General features: G+C 32.3%; 1 protein-coding gene across 1 annotated transcript in view; it reads left to right on the top strand.

The window, feature by feature from the left end:
- LOC130444229 (nephrin-like) overlaps positions 1-21194 on the top strand; it is a 748786-nt gene that overhangs the window by 726289 nt on the left and 1303 nt on the right. The window contains exons 10-13 of the mRNA XM_056779287.1: positions 11694-11853; positions 14521-14904; positions 18376-18588; positions 20353-20595. Of these exons, the coding sequence (XP_056635265.1) occupies positions 11694-11853; positions 14521-14904; positions 18376-18588; positions 20353-20591 (996 nt within the window). The 3' untranslated portion in view covers positions 20592-20595. The remainder of the gene's footprint in view (positions 1-11693; positions 11854-14520; positions 14905-18375; positions 18589-20352; positions 20596-21194) is intronic.

The following is a 21194-nucleotide window of genomic DNA, read 5'->3' as shown; positions in this document are numbered from 1 at the left end:
GAGAATTAGGGTTGATTTTCATTCTGGTTTTTTCATGATTTGCGTTTTTATGAAAGGAGTTCAGTAATGGCCATAAGATGTTCATACTTCTCTAAAGATATGGTAGGTTGTCCTGTATATAGGTCCCTGTAGGGAATCCCTGTCCTAAGAAGTTCAAAATTTTTGTTCATTCGGGCAGGCAGGGGTAGATATTCTAAATCGAAAGTCAGTCTTGTAATTTATTGTTCTTTCAGGGGTGTATTTTCATGTTTTTATGTCGTTTACTCTCGATGATCCGGGTCTAATAGTGGAATACCATTGGTAGTTAAGGTGGGCGTAGTTTCTATTTAAGAAATCGGAATGGAGATATTTGGCATCTAATGGAAAAAGATGTTGCTTTGCCTATTTGGTAATGCTAATAAATTCACCGGGTAGATATAATTCTCTCTTGTGCAATTTTCGTTCAATCTGGCTGTGAACTGGGAGACATACCATCTATATATGTCCTATTCGGCTCCCTATAGGTGTGCCGTACAAATAAAAGGTATTACATGCAAAATATTTTCTAGGCTCTATTACTAGTAACTGTTTTCCGTCTAATATAGAGCTTCTAGCGGTTTCAAAATATGTTCCGTTAATTAAAGCATCACCATTTGTATTCTTTCTCTTTCAATTTTTTTAATTAAAAAACAAGTGTTTTCATCGGGTAACTTCAAGTTTCAATTATTTAAATTATATGGTTTATTAGGACAAAATCAAAATCAAGCTTATTCCGTTCATATAAATTGTCTAAGCTTTTTTCCTTATTTGTATTTTTCCCTAATTTTCAAAAAGTATACGTTATAAGTTTTGTGCATAACTTCACGATAATCCTTTTCAATTCACATTGATTCAAAACACGTGATATGTTTCCAAAAGAAGTTTACATTCGACATTAAGAGAAACATTTGAGGAAAATTGTTCAGTTTCAAAGAAGACGAATAACCGAAGGAAAATTCTCATTTTTCGTCGTATCTCAATCGATATACTCATAATTGAATTCGTGTGTATCAAAATTGTTTGTGCATGAAACATGTTTAACATTAAAATATTGTCCAAATATTGTCGACGTTCTTCGTAGAGCTTTCTCCAATTAAAACGTTTACGTTCAGTGTTTTGTTTGAGCTATAAACAATGGCTGCAATTTGGTTGCTTCTAACAAACGTTAATTATACTTGGGAACTCTGGATAGAGATGGCACGTTTTACAAGACCTTTTAATATTAATTAAAATTTCAAAATTCAATATAAAAACACTAGTTGAAACTGCTGCATTGTGTTTTTTCATAAATTAACTCTAATAATATTTCCATCAATTAAATAATTCATTACCAAATATAAATGTAGTAATTTAGTTCATTTAAAGGTACTTAATTATGTAGCTTCACTTGTTTTAATGTAAGAGTAAACAATTTTGGTAGATCAAAGTTTACCGACAGTATAAAAACTAAACAATCTCGCTTTATTACGTTTTTATGACAGAAAAGAAATTTCAAAACATCAATAACGGGTATTTTCTTTCCCTAGAGTAATAACAGCTTTTATTTAGCGAATAATTCTTATCTGTAAACTAAGGCGTCTTTAATTTCTATAATTTTGAGTGCTTTATGCCTACAAAAGCGTTTTCTAATCTCGTTTCATACCGGTTCGAATCGTTGATGAATAATAAATATTGAAAGAACTCCTGACAAGTACCTTTATGATAAAAAATTCAAAATGATTGTATTATTGAATTGGTCAACTGTTATGGTATTATTATAAAGTGTTGTATTTGCAATGCTATCAATCTTTAAGTTATAAATTCTGAGTTGTAGTAAAGAAAATTATAACTATGAGAACAATGATTAGTAAAATGTGTTGCCAACAATAGTGCAGTGAAATAGTTGAGGTTTGAATAAGAATAAACGAAAACATCACATGAAAGTTGTAGAACAAAGATAAAATAATAGGATTTCATTGCTAATTACAGACACACTTTTATGTAGCTGCACGGCTGTTTGGGTAACTCTCATTATGCACTCCATTACTCCCAGCATAAATTCTGCAAGATGTTGCTGCGGATCGCGAACGTTAGATATTTTTCGAAGAGTTGATTCCACAATTTCACCAGATATTTCAATTTGTTTGGAACAAGATGAACAATTCAATATTGTGTTAGAAATCTCAATTTCGTTAGTCATACTCTCTTCCTATATAGGTTTCTGCTATGAATAATGCAGATTTCCAGCCACAATGACGTTTTGTGGAGCTTTTTATTCAAGACAACAGTCGCGATGGCCTGCTTCTCCTCCACAAATGAGTTATAGCTACTAAATCAAAGAGTTCAGTTCAGTATCTTCTAAAAAATAATCATATATGCCTGACCATTAGAAATGTTTCAAACAGCGAACAATACCTTTCATAAAATTTCTTGATGCAAAGTAGCTCTATATTTGACGGAAAACAATTACTAGTAATAGAGCCTAGAGAATATTTTGCATATAATACCTTTTATTTGTACGGCACACCTATAGGGAGCCGAATATTGTGTCACATGATAAAGCCTAACCAGAATAGAAATTTAACGCTTTCCATTCATTCCAGTATGCTGTGAAAGAAGGTGAAATAATTGAAAAAAAAATATTCAACAAAAGGACATATACAGATGGTATGTGACCCAGTTCACAGCCAGATTGAACGAAAATTGCACAAGAGAGAATTATATCTACCCGGTGAATTTATTAGCATTACCAAATAGGCAAAGCAACATCTTTTTCCATTAGATGCCAAATATCTCCATTCCGATTTCTTAAATAAAAACTACGCCCACCTTAACTACCAATGGTATTCCACTATTAGACCCGGATCATCGAGAGTAAACGACATAAAAACATTAAAATACACCCCTGAGAGAACAATAAATTACAAGACTGACTTCGATTTAGTATATCTACCTCTGCCTGCCCGAAAGAACAAAAATTTTGAACTTCTTAGGAAAGAGATTCCCTACAGTGACCTATATACAGGACAACCTACCATATCTTTAGAGAAGTATGAACATCTTATGGCCATTACTGAACTCCTTTCATAAAAACGCAAATCATGAAAAAACCAGAAAGAAAATCAACTCTAATGCTCAACGAACCTCCAGCTAATTCATAAATTCAAATTAATTTTTATTAAAATTACATACCTACTGTTTTGTTATATGTATAATATAGTCTGTTACATATCACGGTTGTAGATCATTAAAATTTCGTTCTTTTAAAGAATGGTTTTATTATTCCCTAAAATAACTGAAGTAAAAAAGATCAAACCACAACAGTTGGCTGCAATACCTCGCGAGTTTCTCAAAAATGTCTCAGGATGAAAACAATTCCTCGTATGTCCTTTTTTTGTGTAAACAATGGAATTAACAAAATGATATTACCATATATTAATCCAATATCGATTGATAATAAATACAGACACAGACAGAGAGCATTTTGAAATTGGTTGAATAACTTATCGAGAGTTTTTATTTCTAATATAGTTCATTTACAGTTCTACGAGAATTGTTTATATTTGGTGTATAAAATTCATGTTATCATGGATCATTCAAGAGATTTTTTAACCTCGAAATTAACACTCTTATGTACCGTTTAAAAAACATTAATTTTATGCACTCAATATAAAAATAACTATTTTGAGTCGCCCTACACAAGTTTCTACACAATAATCTTATTGTGTACAGAAAATGTTGTATAATCTCTTAGCTACATAATTTCATTTGTCGCTAGCCTTACTAGATTCAACATTAGTTTAATCAGTTACTGACAATACTATGAAGATCTGACTATAGAATTGCGCTGCATCAATAGATAGATAGACGCGTCAGAATAAACTTGTTCCTGTCTGAAGTAGATCGAAACGGCATTAATGCATAAGAACATTCCACTGACTACCGCTCTCCAGAAAAAATTTGTGAATTAATCAAGAACAAAATACGTGAAACTACAATAAAAAGTAACTCAAAGTTACCTAGTTAGAGCATCTGATTTTGCCTTTTTTTTTAATTGTTTTAACAAAACAACTGTTCGTGAGAGTCAATGTTACAACTAACGTCAGGCCAATTTTTGTTATTAGTGCTGCTTCAAACGAAAAAAAAGAAAAACAGAAATTATATTCATGGTAGTTTATGGCGATAGTCATGAAGAAGTATATACTTTATTTAGCGAAATAAATTTTGGAATGCCGCCAACTGCTAGAAGCAGAGTAAGCAAACACAAATTAAATATTTTGCTGTCAATAAAACGGAACTCTCACGTATCTAAACCTGCCTGACAACAAAATGTCGTTTGTAATGAAGGGAAAGTGCACCCATAGAAATTTCAATTCACAATTAACAAACTTTCATGATGTTTTCATGAGGCATTGTGAAGAAAATACAAATTATTTTCAGTCTAGACGTTTTGGATTCAGAAAAAGACATTCCTCATTTCTTTTCAGGGAATTTAATAGTTGAGCTATATTTGAAACATATTGGTATGGTGGTGCTTCCGAATTTAGTTGTAGTATTTCCGTATTCAAATAAAAAAAATAACTTGGATCCCAGTACTTGGTTACAAGAAAATGGTGCACTACCACAGTATTGTCTTTATGTTCGGAGCTTTTTAAATAACTAGTTTGAAAGAAGGTACACTAGAAGTAGTGGATCTATGGAGTGGCCACCTAGATCACCTGATCTTACCCTCTTTGTTTTTTTTTCTATGGGAACATTTGAAGTCGAGTCTACGTTAACTGACCAGATAATTTAGAAGACTGAATGGAAGGAATTAGACATGAAATGACTGCAGTGAAAACTGTAAATCAGTTTTACCCAGCTCTACATAATATGACCAATTCATGTGAGAAATAATTTAAATTTGATAGACACTTTATTTAATTAGAAAGGTACTATATCACTGAAATTGGGTATAATTCGATTTGTATTAATTTTGTGTGATTTACTATAGAGAAAACTTTTATCAGAAAGATCAGAAAGATCGCTTATCAGCTGAATAAGGATTTTAGGAATGAGATTTTTAACAAATTCTCTGAATTTATATGCATGTTTAGAATTTAAACCTACAAAATCCTTTGATTTTTATTACTCTAACATTGTGCGTTACTTTTTTCGAGATATATCATGTTTATAGCCAATAAGTACAAGCTTCAGTATACTGCTCCTTTAGCTGCTTATATAAATTAATCAAAGGTAACTGTATATAAAGAATAAATCATTTTTAAATTTAAAAAATGAAATAACAAACGAAACGATTAGCTCGTTAGCTTATCGCATTTACCTACTTTGTATACTAAGGTACAAAGGATCAAATAGTTAAGGCCGCGATTATTTCGATCAGTTTCCGAACAATAGTTAACGTGATCCGGATTACTTTCCGACCATTCAGTTCGTGATAGGGTTAATCCAATCATAGTTTCCGAAAATCTCTTATGTATTGAAAGTCATTATCTGTATAAAAATATTATTTTGAAAACTGATAGTTAATATTCACTTTGTAATTTGAAACTGTGCTTAATCTACATAATGGAATCGTGCACAATTTGGATGATTTATCATTACTCCTGTGATAAAACATGTGGTGGCGGCTTATGCACGAGAAGCTTCACCATATTTCAGTATGACAATTCGAGATTACTTCAATAATCAATTTCCACAGCGTTGGCCCTTCCATTGTTGCTTATATGATTGTATAACTAGATTACGTAGTGAATGTTAATTTTGAAGGTTTAGAAACAACAGCTTGTATCTGAATTTTGAGTCCAATAAAATTGTATATAAATAGTATTAGCTCCCGTGAATAAAATGAAAATAAAGATCAACCTCAAAATGAGAAATTATGAGCTGAAAACACTTATAAAATCTGATGTCCACGAAATATTAATCTGTTGATATCTTGTCAGATATTCTTATTGTACTAGGCTTGTTACTTTAGTTTTGAGATAGACAAATAGAAACAAAATTTTATTATTGCATTTGGCTTCATTTCTTTCTCGGTCAAGATCAATAAATTTCTGCGTGCTTTTGAACAAATGGTCTAAGCACTTTTTCCATTCCCATTGAGGTATTTCCTAAACATGTGTTTTGAACGCATCAACCGCTTTTTCGGGTATAGAAACGTTGACCTCGCAATTTATTTTTGATCTGCGGAAGTAAAGAGAAATTATTGGATGCCAAACAAGGACTGTACGGCGAATGACTCACCAATTCGACCAAGACGAATGTTTCAAGTATCTATAAACGAATCGAATAGCACCCGTATGACAACTACTTCTGAGTACCTTCACCATTTAAAATGTCTTCATGGCAGAAATGACAGGAACATCAGATTTGAAATATTGATAACAGTGTTGCCAAAACTCGTGAAGAAAACTATCATAGAACTTCATCTACCCATACTACGGATATTCCCATTTTGCACGCATTTAGTGGCTGCTATGACTTGACATCTGAATTTTTATGAAAACATTATGAAAACTCACTGGAATTTGAGTGAATTTGGGTGAAATGAAGTATTTTTCGGAAAATAGAACTGTCCGGTATAAATGCATTTAAAATTAGAGTCCGAATACTTTTTCTGAAGTCAACAAATCTCAGTAAACTTGAGCAGATAATTTAGAACCCTAGTAACAAGGTTGGATACAGCGGAATGAATTTTTCATTTTTCCCTACTAAACTACTTAAGTTCAATATTCGTCAGTTCTCACTCAATATCCAAAATCTCTTTCCAAATTCAATCAAAATGTTGAGTATAAAGGGCCAACAAAGTTCTAATCATTTTCTGCTCTCTATTTTCTATTGAGACTCGAGATGGAAGGTGGATACGACAAGTGGTTAAAGACTAAAGAAATATTGTACTAGTCTATAAGACATAATGTATACCTTCTATTTGGCTCACAAGTACTTCAAGTACTCCCAATAATTCGAACAACGATTTTAAATTATTTGTATGAATGTATGAATGTATTTATGTGCATCTTCGTCATCACTAACACCTGGGATTTTTAGGGGATAATCTGGTGGAGGGACCATAACGATTTTCCATTATAAAGATAAATGGATGGTTTCAATTTTGATATATTAACCCAGTTGAGGGTGCGTCATTTGTATCAACAGAACAGCAATGATTTTGTAATATGGACATTCCATGTACAGGAGAAAAAATTTAAAATACCATATCTTTTTCAATCGAGTTTATTTCTATGAGAATATGCTAAGGGTAAATATTTTCGCATTCTAATGAATATCAGACAGTGAATATCTTATCAGTGAAAATGCAAATGAGGATTTGCAAAGATAGGTTTCATTCAGTCGTTTCATTTTTCCGTTTTGTTTTTGATTTGATTTTAAGTTTCAATTACAACATTAGTGAATTGATATTTTGGGTTTTTCGTTGGTTTGTCTCCATGTTGAAATTCAAACACAATTTTAGAATATTATATTATTATTCTCGCCAAAATACAACACATGAAACAATTTTTTTGAAATATATGTGGTTCAACTGAAATTTGTCTTTGGATACAAAAATAGGAGGGATAAGTGTTTTAACTATCTCACCAATCATCAATTAATAATAGCTGAAATGTGATAAAAAATTTTTGTAATTCATAAGAAAGAAAAATTAGTTTGTTAAATGATATATATGTATTTCACTGTTATAGTTTTTATGTTGGCACTTTAATGACTTAGTAAGTCAAATTTTGAGGTGAAATGCTTCCCCAAGCAAACTGGAACATCCCAATGAAACATAAACCACAGTGACCACACACCATGACCTCCAATTGTATATACAGAGTTCTTCTTCCAACTTCAAGCTTGAAAATTCAGATGATGGCTCGTGCAAAATTAGGATAAATTCTTCTTAATCCATTCCCTAATCCTTTTAAGATATATCGTCACTAAAATATGACGAGTTGAAATAGTTGCTCTACAACAAACATTTTGAAGAAAATATCAATTCTTGAAAAAAGTTAGTGAACATGAAACTTTTGTAAATTCCGTGAAAAGACATAGCCTCCAGTATTAGTTCAACAATCGTGTTACATTATGATGAGTAACACTCTTAAAGTTGTTGATTGTGGAATCTTCTGTTCCCTTCTGAAATTTAGTGTTATAAATATGAGAATATTATTGAAAATGCACTTCTTATCAAACTACCCTTAACGTTGAATTTGCTTTTTCTTAAGTACCCTTAATTTTGAATTTGTTTACCGACACCAATAGAACAGAAAATAATTATAATATGATGAATTTTAGTCTGTATCAAATAATAAACCATCTACCTTTAAAAAGTGAAGCTCAGACATGATGAAAAATATAAGAAAAAAATGCGATTCATGATAAATTCTGAAAATTATTATCCGTAGTCAAAATACATAACCGTAGTGTGCATTTCATCAATAATCCAATACGTAAGTATCACAAGCTCTTCGAATTCGATCATTCTAGTCCGGGAACCAGCTGTATTTTCAACTAGTCATTCCGTTCGACCTAATTCTGCTCGTCCTGACAGAACTCACGAACTACCACAGCTAATACCTATTGCTTTCTATTAACTCATCTCTAGCAAGGCCATTGCCGTAAATTTCATCTGAAGACTCTTTATCGTCATCACTTCCCGAGTCATCTCCCTCTGCAATATAAAAAAGTTATAACTTGAAAAATGAACTTTGTACATCAGTTCTTTATGCAAATTATAAGAATGTGATTATTACCATAACATTCATTGACATCTTCATTCAACTTGATATCATCTACGCGCGCGCACTCATGGGAACCTTCAGTGTATCAGCTGGAATCTCCGTCACCCTTCATGCAGCTGAAGGTTTTTTTTGCTAAATATACAATATACCATATTATTCAGATTAAGCCATCCCGGAATGAGTTGAATTTACGAAGTTGATTAGACCTGGATCAAACGGACTCGGCGCTACCTTGCCAGCTGAAGGTCATTACGTGCTCTCCTAAGGTGAGTTCTATCAGGACAAGCAGAATTGGGTGGAACGGAATGACTATCCAAAGTATACAGCTGGCTCCCAGACTATTCCAATCGCTGATATCAAATATTGTTATGTTCTTAGCCAACTAAACAAGATTTGCCATTTTCTCTCCGAATGTTAAGATCCTAGGACTTTACAACTAAGAAAGGTTTTTGAATATTTTATTTATCAGGTTTTGTTATATATAAGCCAGTTATATTACTTTCCACCTCTCTCGTGATACTCATTTATATCACTTTGAATAATCCAATTTCTATCAGGTAACTACAATAACTACATTTCTAATTGTGCTGATGCATTGTTGGAATAACCAGGAACGTGGTTCTTAGCAATAATTATTTTCTTCAATAGAAATTTTTTTGCATTTTAATTGCTGCCATTACAAAATAGAAAAAATTGCAGTGTTTTTATTTCAATAGTTATTCACGTAACTAGTTATGAAAAGAGCGATATTGATCAACAAGCGAATTTGTGATCACTGCTAGAAATATTGCTGGTGTCAATCTTGTTGTTTCCTCAAAAAGTGAAGAAATCTTAGACCTGCTACTGTAAAGCACGACAGATATTTTTGCGATATTATAATAGAAAATGTGGCACGTAACCCGTGAACATAGATACCATTGGAAAATTAGCAGCAAAGATTGCTCAGTACCTGGACATTGTTTCAGACGCATGTCAGCGTTTCTACTGATTGAGCGGATATTCTGAACATAAACCAATACGAAGGATGGAAATCCAACAGTGGAGCCGAAAGTTATGTTGAGAGTTCATGAGAAAACAAGAGAAGAATTTCAGAAAACATTCAGGGCCAAGTCCCTGGCATACATGAAGATATCACAGCTTCCAATAAAATTAACATTAGACAAGAGGTTCACGAGAATATTCACCAAGAAAATGGACTTACCTCAAATAACCACTTTTCGTAACTGATATATGAAAGTTAGGATACGTTATGTGGGACGTTTTCTAATGTCAAGAAGTGACTTAAAGTGTCACATTTGATAGCGGAATCAGATTTGTTCTATCTATCTAAAATTGAGATTACATACTTCCAAATTTGCATTTTTGGCGATAAATTTATTAGATACTTTTGTATCTTAATTTTTCATTTCCCATAACTCATCCAACTCCATGGAAATATGCAATGTAGTTCACGGAACTATTTTTAATTAAATTTTCGTCAGACGATTTGGTATTAAGTTACTTGTCACTTTTCGATGACTTTTAAATGGACTTACCGCTTCGAAGCAAATTAAAATTCTTGAAGTTTCACTTTTTGTGATTAAGAATTAAAAATAACTAGCATCGATTAAATGAAATAACATAAACTGGTACATTGATAAAATGTCTGTTCAAGAAGCAAAAACCAGAATTTTTTGAGGCGTTTTATTTTATTCAGAACCTACTTTATAGAGTATTAAGTAAATTTATTACAAATCTTAGGCGATGTTCCTCTTTATTCTATATTGGTTTAGCTTGGTTCTATTTTGAATACACAACTTCAATTTTCATCATAAGAGCAAGTATATTCACTGGTATCTCAAGTCATGCTGTCATCTATTAGTCTAGACATGCTTCTTTCAGGTAAGATATTGGTCAAAATGTGGACCAAGATATCTGTTACTGGTGGGCATAAGTTGTGTCGATTGACGAATGTTATTCGAGTTGATTATTAGTTATCGTGTCATTTATTAATTATATCAAGATGGTGTTGCATATCTTCTATAGGATTTTCATTTACAGCTAGTAGCACTACGTCGGCGTCGTCAGCAAACGAGGCAATCGTTTATGGAGCATTCCTCGATGCTAAATTTTATCGAACGCGAGAATATCTAAGAATACACCGATGGAACATTTCGTTTCTTCGAGACTTTTTGAAATTTCATTTAGAGTTCAATGGACTCGCTGGATAGTTTTTTCGGAACTCAAAATGTTTTTTTTATATTTTTTAGTGCATTCTAAATGAAGTGTAGTTTTTTAATTATTTTTATAATTAGTAGATAAATTTTTAGTAACCCTGGAGGTGTATATTGTGAAAAGTAAGTCCCACTGGTGTTGAAATGCCTTCAAATAATTTATCACTATTAGGAAAACAAATCCCTTGATTCTGTGTAGAATTATGACACCCTTTCTATTATCACAAAAGTCGGTGATTGCTGAAGTTTGAGGGTTTCCATAAATCAAAACCGTTCAATTCTTCATTGTGTTTTCATACGATTTCGAGCAAACCATTTCTCAGTTCTTGAAAATAAGCATTCAAACCAACTTGTTACAGTGAAAATATCATATAAATATGAAGCAAGGAAAATAGAATAATAGTTATTTAAAAAAATGATTTTCAGATAATCACTCAAGAATATATTTTGATAAAGTATCTAACGTGTTGTTACATCGTATTCCAACATTTTCAATTAAGAAAGAAACCGGAAAACGCAATCTCGAACAATCAGCGAGAAAAACATAAAATATTTCCACACACCGAAAACTCTAGCGGCCGAGAATCCTCTATATCAACTGTCCACTTTGCCATTAATAAAGATCAGTACACAAGACAATCCCACTGACCGCGCCGTGCTATTATGCCTCAGATGTCGCTATAATTCCCGTGTCCGGTCGAATAAAACAATTTATTTGATAAATGTTATTTTTTTGCAGGGTGAAGTGATGCAGGCCAACCAGAAGGGCGGTGTGATCATGAGCACGTTGGCGTTAGCCCTGCAAGGTGTGACTCGCAGTCAAGCGGGAAATTACTCATGTGTGGCGTCAAATGTCGAAGGAGATGGTGACAGCAACACGGTCGATCTCAAAATTATGTGTAAGTCCGAGGAGGTGGTTTTAATCTGACATTAAGGAGGTCGTCTTTGGGATTTATTAATTTTTTGGTCGGCGTGGGGAAGATTTATCGCCAGTGTCTCAATTTACTAACGGTTTATAACGAGTTTTTCGTGAAACGAAGGAGCGGCAAAAATAGGGACAGAGTTAATTAAATACTGATTGATAGTTTTATGGTGTATGTTTTGGTTGATTGTGAGATTTTTACAAAATATAGTACCGAAGTATATAAAAATAATAACAGGGTATTTAGGAGAGTTATTTTCATTGTTTAGATTGAATAGTATCAAACTACATGATTACGGTTATTACATAGATCGCTTTCATTTGTGTAACCTTCTTAATATTTATATTGGTTAGTTAGTTAGATTGGTAGTTAGTAGACAATTTATATTTTTTTATATATTGATATATATATATATATATATATATATATATATATATATATATATATATATATTTCTGTATAATTGATTATGAGGAAAAAATCACTTGTATTGATATAATCAATAAGGTACAGGTTAGTATAAATATATAATTAAAATGAGTCAGCAAGGCAATAGGTATAAACAAAAAGAAGTGGACCAACAAAACAAAACAAGCAAAAAACATTCCAAGAAAGTGAATATAGAGATAATCAGATTGTATAAGAGAAAAATTAGAGAGCCCACCAAAGATAGTAAGGCATGGAAACCATTGGTGGAAGGGGATACGTCGCTGAAACCTGTACCTAAAAATTCATAAATTTGAAATAGTTTCAAAGTATGGACAGAGATAAATTGCTATTTGAAACATTACCGCAAATAATTCGCGAATAAACAACAGGATATAAGACAAACTTTTTCCTGGAAATTGTGACTAGCGACTAGTGTATCTCGATTAAAATGTATAGAGCGGTCCAAGATAAACGAATCTTGAAACTGGAAATATTTTAAGTGAAGCTCCAGAGAAGCAAAATTGAGATTGAGGACAATATTCGAGACGAAATTTATAACAAAGACTACCTTTTCCACAATAATCCGATTTAAGTGAACTCATCTCTCTACGGTATAGAACTTATCAAGGAAGGCTCAGGTGTCCATCTTTTCACACTTTCAACTTGTTTCACAACAGTTTCTTTCACTTCTGCCTTTCCATAGCCATTTGTTTCCAGATCAACACTCGTTTCCAAATCCATTTTACAGGGACTTCATGCTGATTGAAATACTTTTCCATGTTCTTAAATAGTTTTCATTCAGTTTTCACTTGAATTTCTTCAGCATTTCTCATCTTGTCTATTCTTCATTCTCTCTTCTTGCTACCTTTCATATACTTCGTCTTCGCAGAAGTGATATTTACATGCAGTGTTTCGCCTTCATCCTTTGATTCTACCAACACTTTTTTATTACATTGATAATATTTGTTACTATAGCTATATCGTCTGATTTTGTTTGGACCTTTTTGTTTTCATTGATATTTCCCGCTACTCATTAACATTATTTTGCGTTTCACTCTATCACTTGAGTCATTTCTATGAGTCTTATACAATTCGATGAGTTTCTCATGTACTTCAAAGCTTTACCCAGCAATTTTGTCTTAAATTTATCAAATGCCTTCAAAGGAAGTTCATGAATGAAATTTCTCTATCTAAATTTTATTGCTGCTATCGCCTGCTTTAGCGTATATATTGAGTCAATAATTATTTTGTTGGGCATAAAACTATTTTGGAAAGCATTCAGTTTTCTCCAAACATTGAACTGTCTGTTGTTAATTATTTATATTGGTAGTTTTTATGCTGCATTTAAATTTATTTTCCTGCTGTCCACGGGCATCTTTTCTTCTCTGCAAATTTCTTTTTCCAGTAACTAACATAATATCTACTTCTTTTCCATTCTTAGTTTCTCTTCCTTGTGTTTTCCATTCTTGTTGTATTGTATTCTTTTCCTTACATTTCTTCCTCTACTTCATATTCTGTTAATATTGTTTTAAAATTTTTGATCTATGCTTCTTCAACTCGTTTTCTATTCTCTGCTATGTTATAATTTTTATACTTTACTATGTATCTGCTTGATACTTTTATTTCCTCGCAGTTTTATCCCATCATGAAATTATTTCTTTTTTGTTTATTACCTTCTTTTTTATTTCATCTTCTTATCTATCTATCACTTTTATCTCCCGTTATTTCGCCTCTGTATTCTTTTCTTGGTTCTTCGCATTTCACTTGATCTTTTTGTTTTTTATATGATTGTTTTTTCATTTCATACTCTCTCCTCTTGATACTACTGTTTGCAGCATTCTCTTCTTTTCTATTTTTCTGTGTTTTGCCTACCTTTTTCACGTGCTGCATTGGAAGAATGGTTTGAGAGAATTTCAAGGAAATATCAACGACTCTAGTGATAAAATAATTTCCTGCTGTACAAAAAGAGAACAAAACCTTCTTTAACAGAATACATAATAGTACAAAAACACCAAATTTAATGAAATTTATACTTAACAATTCCAGAATTAGAATTACAGTTTATGAAAAAATTATACAGACTCTAAGAAATTACCGTTCAGGTTACATATCAAAATAGAATTTTGTGTCATGCTGCTCGTTGTTGATTTCTACATATCTTTTATTCTTTATCCAAGAATTAGAAGTCATACCACCATTTTTTTTATATTTCAGATAAACCAGTATGCCGATCAGTGCAAAAACGTATATACGGCGTAGCGAAAGCTGAAAAAGTCAAAGTACTTTGCGAAGTTGAATCGTATCCTCCACCAGACACTTTCAAATGGTTGTTTAACAACTCAGCAGAGTCATCTGAAGTTCCTATCACACGATATAAAACCGGAGTCCACAGATTTAGCTCAACTCTAACGTACACACCGATGACCGAAATGGACTACGGCACTGTGATGTGTTGGGCGAATAATTTGGCTGGGAGACAGCAGGAGCCTTGTATATTTCATATCATTCCTGCCGGAAAACCAGATCCGCCCTATAATTGTACTATAGTTAATATGACGAACGAATCACTGGAGGTAGAATGTACCGAAGGATTTGACGGTAAGAAAAAATATATAGCTTAATAAATATGAACCTGAAAGTGAACGAAGATAATTATTCTAGCACTTATTCTAAAAATTTGTTGATATTAATGGAACAAACTTTGTCAAACGTAGAATTTTGTGACATCAATGTTTAAACTCGATAATGTGATTGACATAGGTGGCGTATATAGAGCGCAAACTGGAACACCGAGTTTCTTAAAAAACATTTACAGCATATGTCTTAGGAAATTGATTTCCACGTGTTCAATTGCCTCCGTTTTATCGACGTACAAAACCAACTCAATTCTTGATGTTTAATCAATTGAATCATTATGTTTTCTTTATTATAACAAGTTTATATTAGCAATCAGACTATTTTTTACATTCTATGGGTTAATTTGCTTGCGTGTGTTGGATAAAGTAACATCTATAATGTCTTGGTGAGGCTTACATCCACTGATGCAACCTCTTACACCTCATATTAGGTGTATTGGCCAACTTTTTTCAGTCTCTTCGCGTTTCGTGGCGTTAACAATTTCTCTAGTAGTAGATTTGGGTGGGTTTCTATAGTTTTGTGGTATCTGATGATCCTCTCTTGGATAACTTCTTGTACTATGGACACTCCCTGGTCCACGTCAATGGTGTGATTTATCACACACCATGAAGAATTTTAGATTGGGATTTCTTAATAATAGTTCTCTGAATGTAGTTCTCTTGCTTTTAAATCGAGTTACTTTCTTTTTTTGTGATGTGTTGTTTCCAGTAAAGTTTTTTATCTAGGTGGATTCCTAAGTATTTAGCACTATCTGCTTGTGGTATTTCTGTATTGTTTAACTTAACTGGCGGACATGGAATCATTGCGTGGAATCGTTTGTATATTTTTAAGAATATCAATTGTACTGATCACAGCGTGTCTCCGTCATGTTAGAACCACATGTTAGCAAGATTGATGTCAGCTAATTGAAATACAAGAGAATTTGAATCGTTTTCACATGTCATTCATCATCAACAATAATATTTTGACCATCATAGCTCATAAAGAAATAGAGACCTATGAATCTGTCTATTCATAAATCGCACGAGATTGTTATTATTCCCACTCCAAATGCAATGATTTTGCATATTCTTTAAAAAATGGGCTTCATTGGAGAACGAAATGTTGGATGGAAATTTAATATCGTTATTAATTTGTGCATCAACTTATATGCCGAATTAGCAGTGCGGATAATAGTTGTTGGGCTTTAATTTGCTCACAAGTTGAATTTCACAAACTTGTAACATAAGATACCTTGGTGAAATTTTCCACAAAGTGGAAGTACATAACCCTAGTTGCTGAAAACGACGACAACTTATACAGCGTTGCAGTTTTTTCTGTGGGCACTATTAGGTTTCGAACGGATTGAATATTCTCTGTTATCGAATAAGTACTTCTATAGGACGATTATATACGCCATAAAATGGATGTAGGTCACCATAAGTTTGACAGAATTTTAACAAAAAGTTTCAACAACTTCTGAGCGTTACTTTAAGTCCATTCAGAATGGACTGTCAAACCAAACTTATCAGAAGCAACTATTAAATGAGCTGTCAATTATAACAGTGTTGCCAACCCACAATAGTGAACTATTGGAAAGAAGACTTGTTTATACTAATTTGAACAAACGTGATCTCGTACTCATTTCGGAGATACTACATATCAACAAATTTTCATATGCTTGAATCTCTTTACAAGTATATTAGGAAAGTATTCAATGGCTTTGAAGAAATTAACATCACAATTTTTAATTTTTTCATTTGAAACGTATCTAAGAATTGTAATTATTATTAATTGAGAATTATAATGTCGAAATAGGCAACGAAAATATCTGAAACCATGAGAACAAAATGGGAGAGAGGAAATATCATGTAATATATAAATTCAATTGAAAACATCTTCCACCAAACTCATAAAACTAAAGAAAAAAAAATAATAACATGGCTAACGTAATGCAAAACTCTTGTGAATAATTTGCTAAAGGAACGAAGAATTTAAATCATTTAGGATACAGTAGAAATCACATCTAGAAATCAAATTTCAAAGAAGTCCACAAAACTTCTAATCGATGGGCAGTAAGTGATCTAAAAGATGAGAATTTGAGCTGTCAGAACTAAAACGTGATGATAATGATGAGAGATGCATATGTAAAGTCACATCTACAACAAAGAGTTGAATTGTGTAGGTCTAGAATTGTTTACTATAATGACACAGAGTAAAAGAGAAATTTCCTGACTATTTGTACGCAAATATATTTCTTAAGCTCTTCGAGAGAAGAACAGACAGTACAGAATTACATAAAATCAAAGTTATGGAGCATTGAAGTATAACGACTACAAAAAAATGGAGTATTAATGGATAAAATCTGAAAAATGGCGTTTGGGAATCAAAAAACAAATGGCTTCCAACATTTCGTATGTAATCAGTTGATTCATTACATTCAACACACTTTTTTCCAGTTATGGAGAATCAATGTCATAGAGCATTGAATAGGTTCAGAAAAAAGTCTTAGAAGAATAATGAAGAATTTGTTGGAGAAACCCTAAAGTGGATATAATAAATGATATTCGAGATTTCGTTATCATCCGTTTGAATAAGTCTATCAAATAAATTATGTTCCTTATAGAAAATTGAGAAAATTTCATATTTCATAAACACATCGACGATATGCTGACATGTCTGGAATACATAGATGTTTATGATTAAGTTTTGTATATACTCAAAAATATCACAATCTTTATCACTCTTTCTAACGAACACAATCATAATAAAGCTTCCTGAAAAGATCTAACACCTTTCTCTCTGTTCTGTCTCATAAACTCTCCCAAGGCGCTTTCCAATTCGTTCCGAATCGTACAACACTTCGGCATCAAGTAACTACCCGGTAGTTTTCCAACTTGTTTTTTATTTTCTAATTATTTACTTTTTGTTCGTAGCATTTTTATTTGGTGGGTGGATGTTTGCAGAAATGCTTCTCGAATCTCTTGTAGGAATGTGTCAGTTAGCTGTTCTCTCTCCCTCGCATTATAAATAATTGTTTTTCGCAAAAAAACGAGAGAAATGTTTTGAGATCACATCGATTGCTTGAACTAGTTAATTAAGAAACTTTTGAGATATATTGGGATAATTATAGATCGATATATTAGAAACTTCAACTGAAGCTCTGAGAAATTTATATTACCATATTATATGTTCTAATTAGACATTATTTTTCTAGCTAGAGACTATAGTAGAATGGGCTAAAACTAATGTACTTTCCGTTACTTCTTCCAAATAATACCGAAAAAAAATGTCTCAACTTACAAATAATTTGATATAAAATGATGTATATTTCGATACATGACGTTATCAGATATGTGAAAGATAAAGTAAAGACAAAACGAAAGTATAGAAATATATTTTCTGTTGAATCCTCTCTGTTTTAGCGCTATTCGTTAATCTCTTTTGTTGTAGGCGGACAACCGCAACATTTTCTTCTGGAAGTTTACGATTCAACGACTGGACTTATATTAGCAAACGTTTCTTCAAAATTTCCTGTCTTTATCGTGAGTGGTCTGGACCCCGGCAAGTCTCTGAAAATGATAGTTTACGCTGCAAACAGTAAAGGAAAAAGTGAACAAGTTCCACTTGAAGGATTTACTTTGAACGTAGCCGAAAAACAAACAGGTGAGTCAGCTTTTAGATAACGTTCGTCGTTATTAGAATTTTTGTATATACAATATTACAATTTGAATGATGGAAGCTGAAAAAACTAATATATAGAAAAAATGGAGTCACTTTAAGTCAGCTAAGTTTAGTTGTAGAGCAATATGAACCTTTATACCACAGGCAACATGGTCAAGTAATATGGAGTTCAATGGTTTCTCACTTGCAGGGCTCTCCAAAACTTTCATTGTTTGAAAATTAAGTGAACATAAGATACTGACACAAAACGCACATTCTCAATATTTATTCTCATATTTGATTTCAACATTTTTCGATTATAATATTTGGATGATAGAGACGATCTCAAAATTTTCTTCATTTGTTACCTTCTTTAGTCATTCTCATACAATTTCACTCATGAATTTTAACAAAATTGTTCAAAATAAAAGGACTAGTTCAAAGTTTTCATCTAATTAAAAATATAACACTTCAAGGCTCTTCGTTGGACAACATTATAATCATATGAACTCTCTTGTTTTTGATTAATGTGACGTTACTTTTATTCTTCGTCTTTACTTTAAGATTCCCAATTCCTATTACGAAATAATAAGTGATTGAGTACTTTCTTATGTTTTTTCTCTCTCCCTCTGCATAACGGTCTGAGATGATGAAATAAGAGAAACATGCCAAACTGCTATCTAATATGTCCATCAATCCTATAAATACCAGTGATGAAGTGAATACGAGAAGATCCTAATGTTATCGGTTCTCAGAATTCAGTCTAACAGTATTCGTTGTTTCTTACCTTGACTTTTTAATCTCCAGAACTACGAGAACGTCTTCGCGAGCTTAGATGTTGTGCCCATGCATAAGCAATTCCTGGAGCTTCTTGTATATATTTGGTTTCCATTTTTATCCAATTTTAACTATTGTCTTATTAGGATAGATACATTGGGATGTTTATTGATGAGAAGATCAGTATAGGCCAAGTTAATTAAAGCTTGGTTACCTCTTTGTCTCCATTCTGAATTTCTACATGGACATTGAGTTTTTCATAGAGACTTCTCAACTCACTATACTATACGTACAGGTGTTGACACTAGGCAGTATAGCGTAGGCAGTAAAGAAGCCCAAATATTTTGCTGGATAGAAAAATACCTTTCTACCACTTTATTAGAAAAATTTTATGCCTAGAAACTAAAGCCCTAGGTGTCTGGAAGTTAACAGAGTTCGATAAAGAAATCTAAGAAACAGTGGAATAGCTTTCAGTTGATTTTAATATTTAGGTCTTAAAAATAGTTGCCTTGTATTATTAAGACCTAGTATCCTATGTGTAGCGCTCTTTACATCAACCAATCAACAACAGGAAAATGTGCAGAGCTAATTCAGAAGCAGCTGCAAACTTTAAGAGTACACAATAAAGGTAAATTGAAAAGACAATATTGCCGTGTAAGCTTCGAAATACCTTTCAATTTTTGGTCGCTACACTCTCTTCATCACAGTTCCCAACCCAAGAGGGACGGACATGTTTTGTTCATCCGACTACTTATAATTTTGTTTTGGTTAAAACAACCAATATTTTCTGAGAAGCTAATGGTCTAACAGAGAAAACTTTAGAAAACATTAGAAATTTTTTTTGATACGTGTATAACAGTTTGAAGCCTATTGTTCAATGTTGATTAAAACTTCTCACTGATACTGGTTCAATTGTAAAAAATTAATTTGAAAATAATATGATTTTTTAATATTTACTCTAAACTACAGATGAAAATATATATTCTTCAGCAACAACAATAATGCATGACAACATTCAAAGCGAACAAACAGGACAACTAAGCCAACAAATTACCGATTTCCAAAATCTCAAAAAATTATTTGAAGAGCTTAATTCTTTGGTGAATATTCAGGAAATGACTAGGGCAGTGAAGGATCTATCAGCAGCTATGAAAAATGCTACTACAAAACTAGAGAAATTTAATGCTTATCAAACCTTTGTTGAGAATATTGATAACTATAACATCTAACGAGGTAGGTAAAGAAATATGTTTCGGGAACAAAATTCATTGAAAACTTCATCTGCATCTGGGATTCATTTTTATAATATTAGCGTATCCATGCAGTTTAACGATATCCAAGATCAATATGAAATAATGATCATTGTCATACATCAATATGGCCAACAATTCACAATCATTCCACAATGGGAAGTCATAAAATGAATTTATGGTTCTTAAAAGCTTGATTGGCTGGACAATTTATGTTACAAAATTAAAAAATCTTCAAGGTTTACTTTATCAGTCAATATTTAACTGAACACACACATATGAAAGAAGTCAATTACCACGTGTTCCTAATTTTAAATTTGCTTTTCCATTTTTCCATGTTATCACTTGTACAAGTATTGAAATGAGAAAATATCAAGAAATTTGCTTGGAAAATCATTCATCACTACTTCGAGTGGCTCGAGGTCTTTATATATGACTGAAAACATTTAAAAAATCGTTAGTTTGATTGAATATGACTTTCTATTGATAGTTATAGAGATTTCTGAAACTGAAGGAATTGGTAGTGAATCCGTACATATCAGTCGTGTCCTAGCCAATTTGAGTATTCCTGTATTAGTCCAT

Source organism: Diorhabda sublineata, chromosome 5 (assembly GCF_026230105.1).
Source record: "Diorhabda sublineata isolate icDioSubl1.1 chromosome 5, icDioSubl1.1, whole genome shotgun sequence".
NCBI classification, from domain to species: Eukaryota; Metazoa; Arthropoda; class Insecta; order Coleoptera; family Chrysomelidae; genus Diorhabda; species Diorhabda sublineata.
The sequence above is the reverse complement of the archived record's forward strand: the minus strand, read 5'-3'. Positions and strand labels throughout refer to the sequence as shown.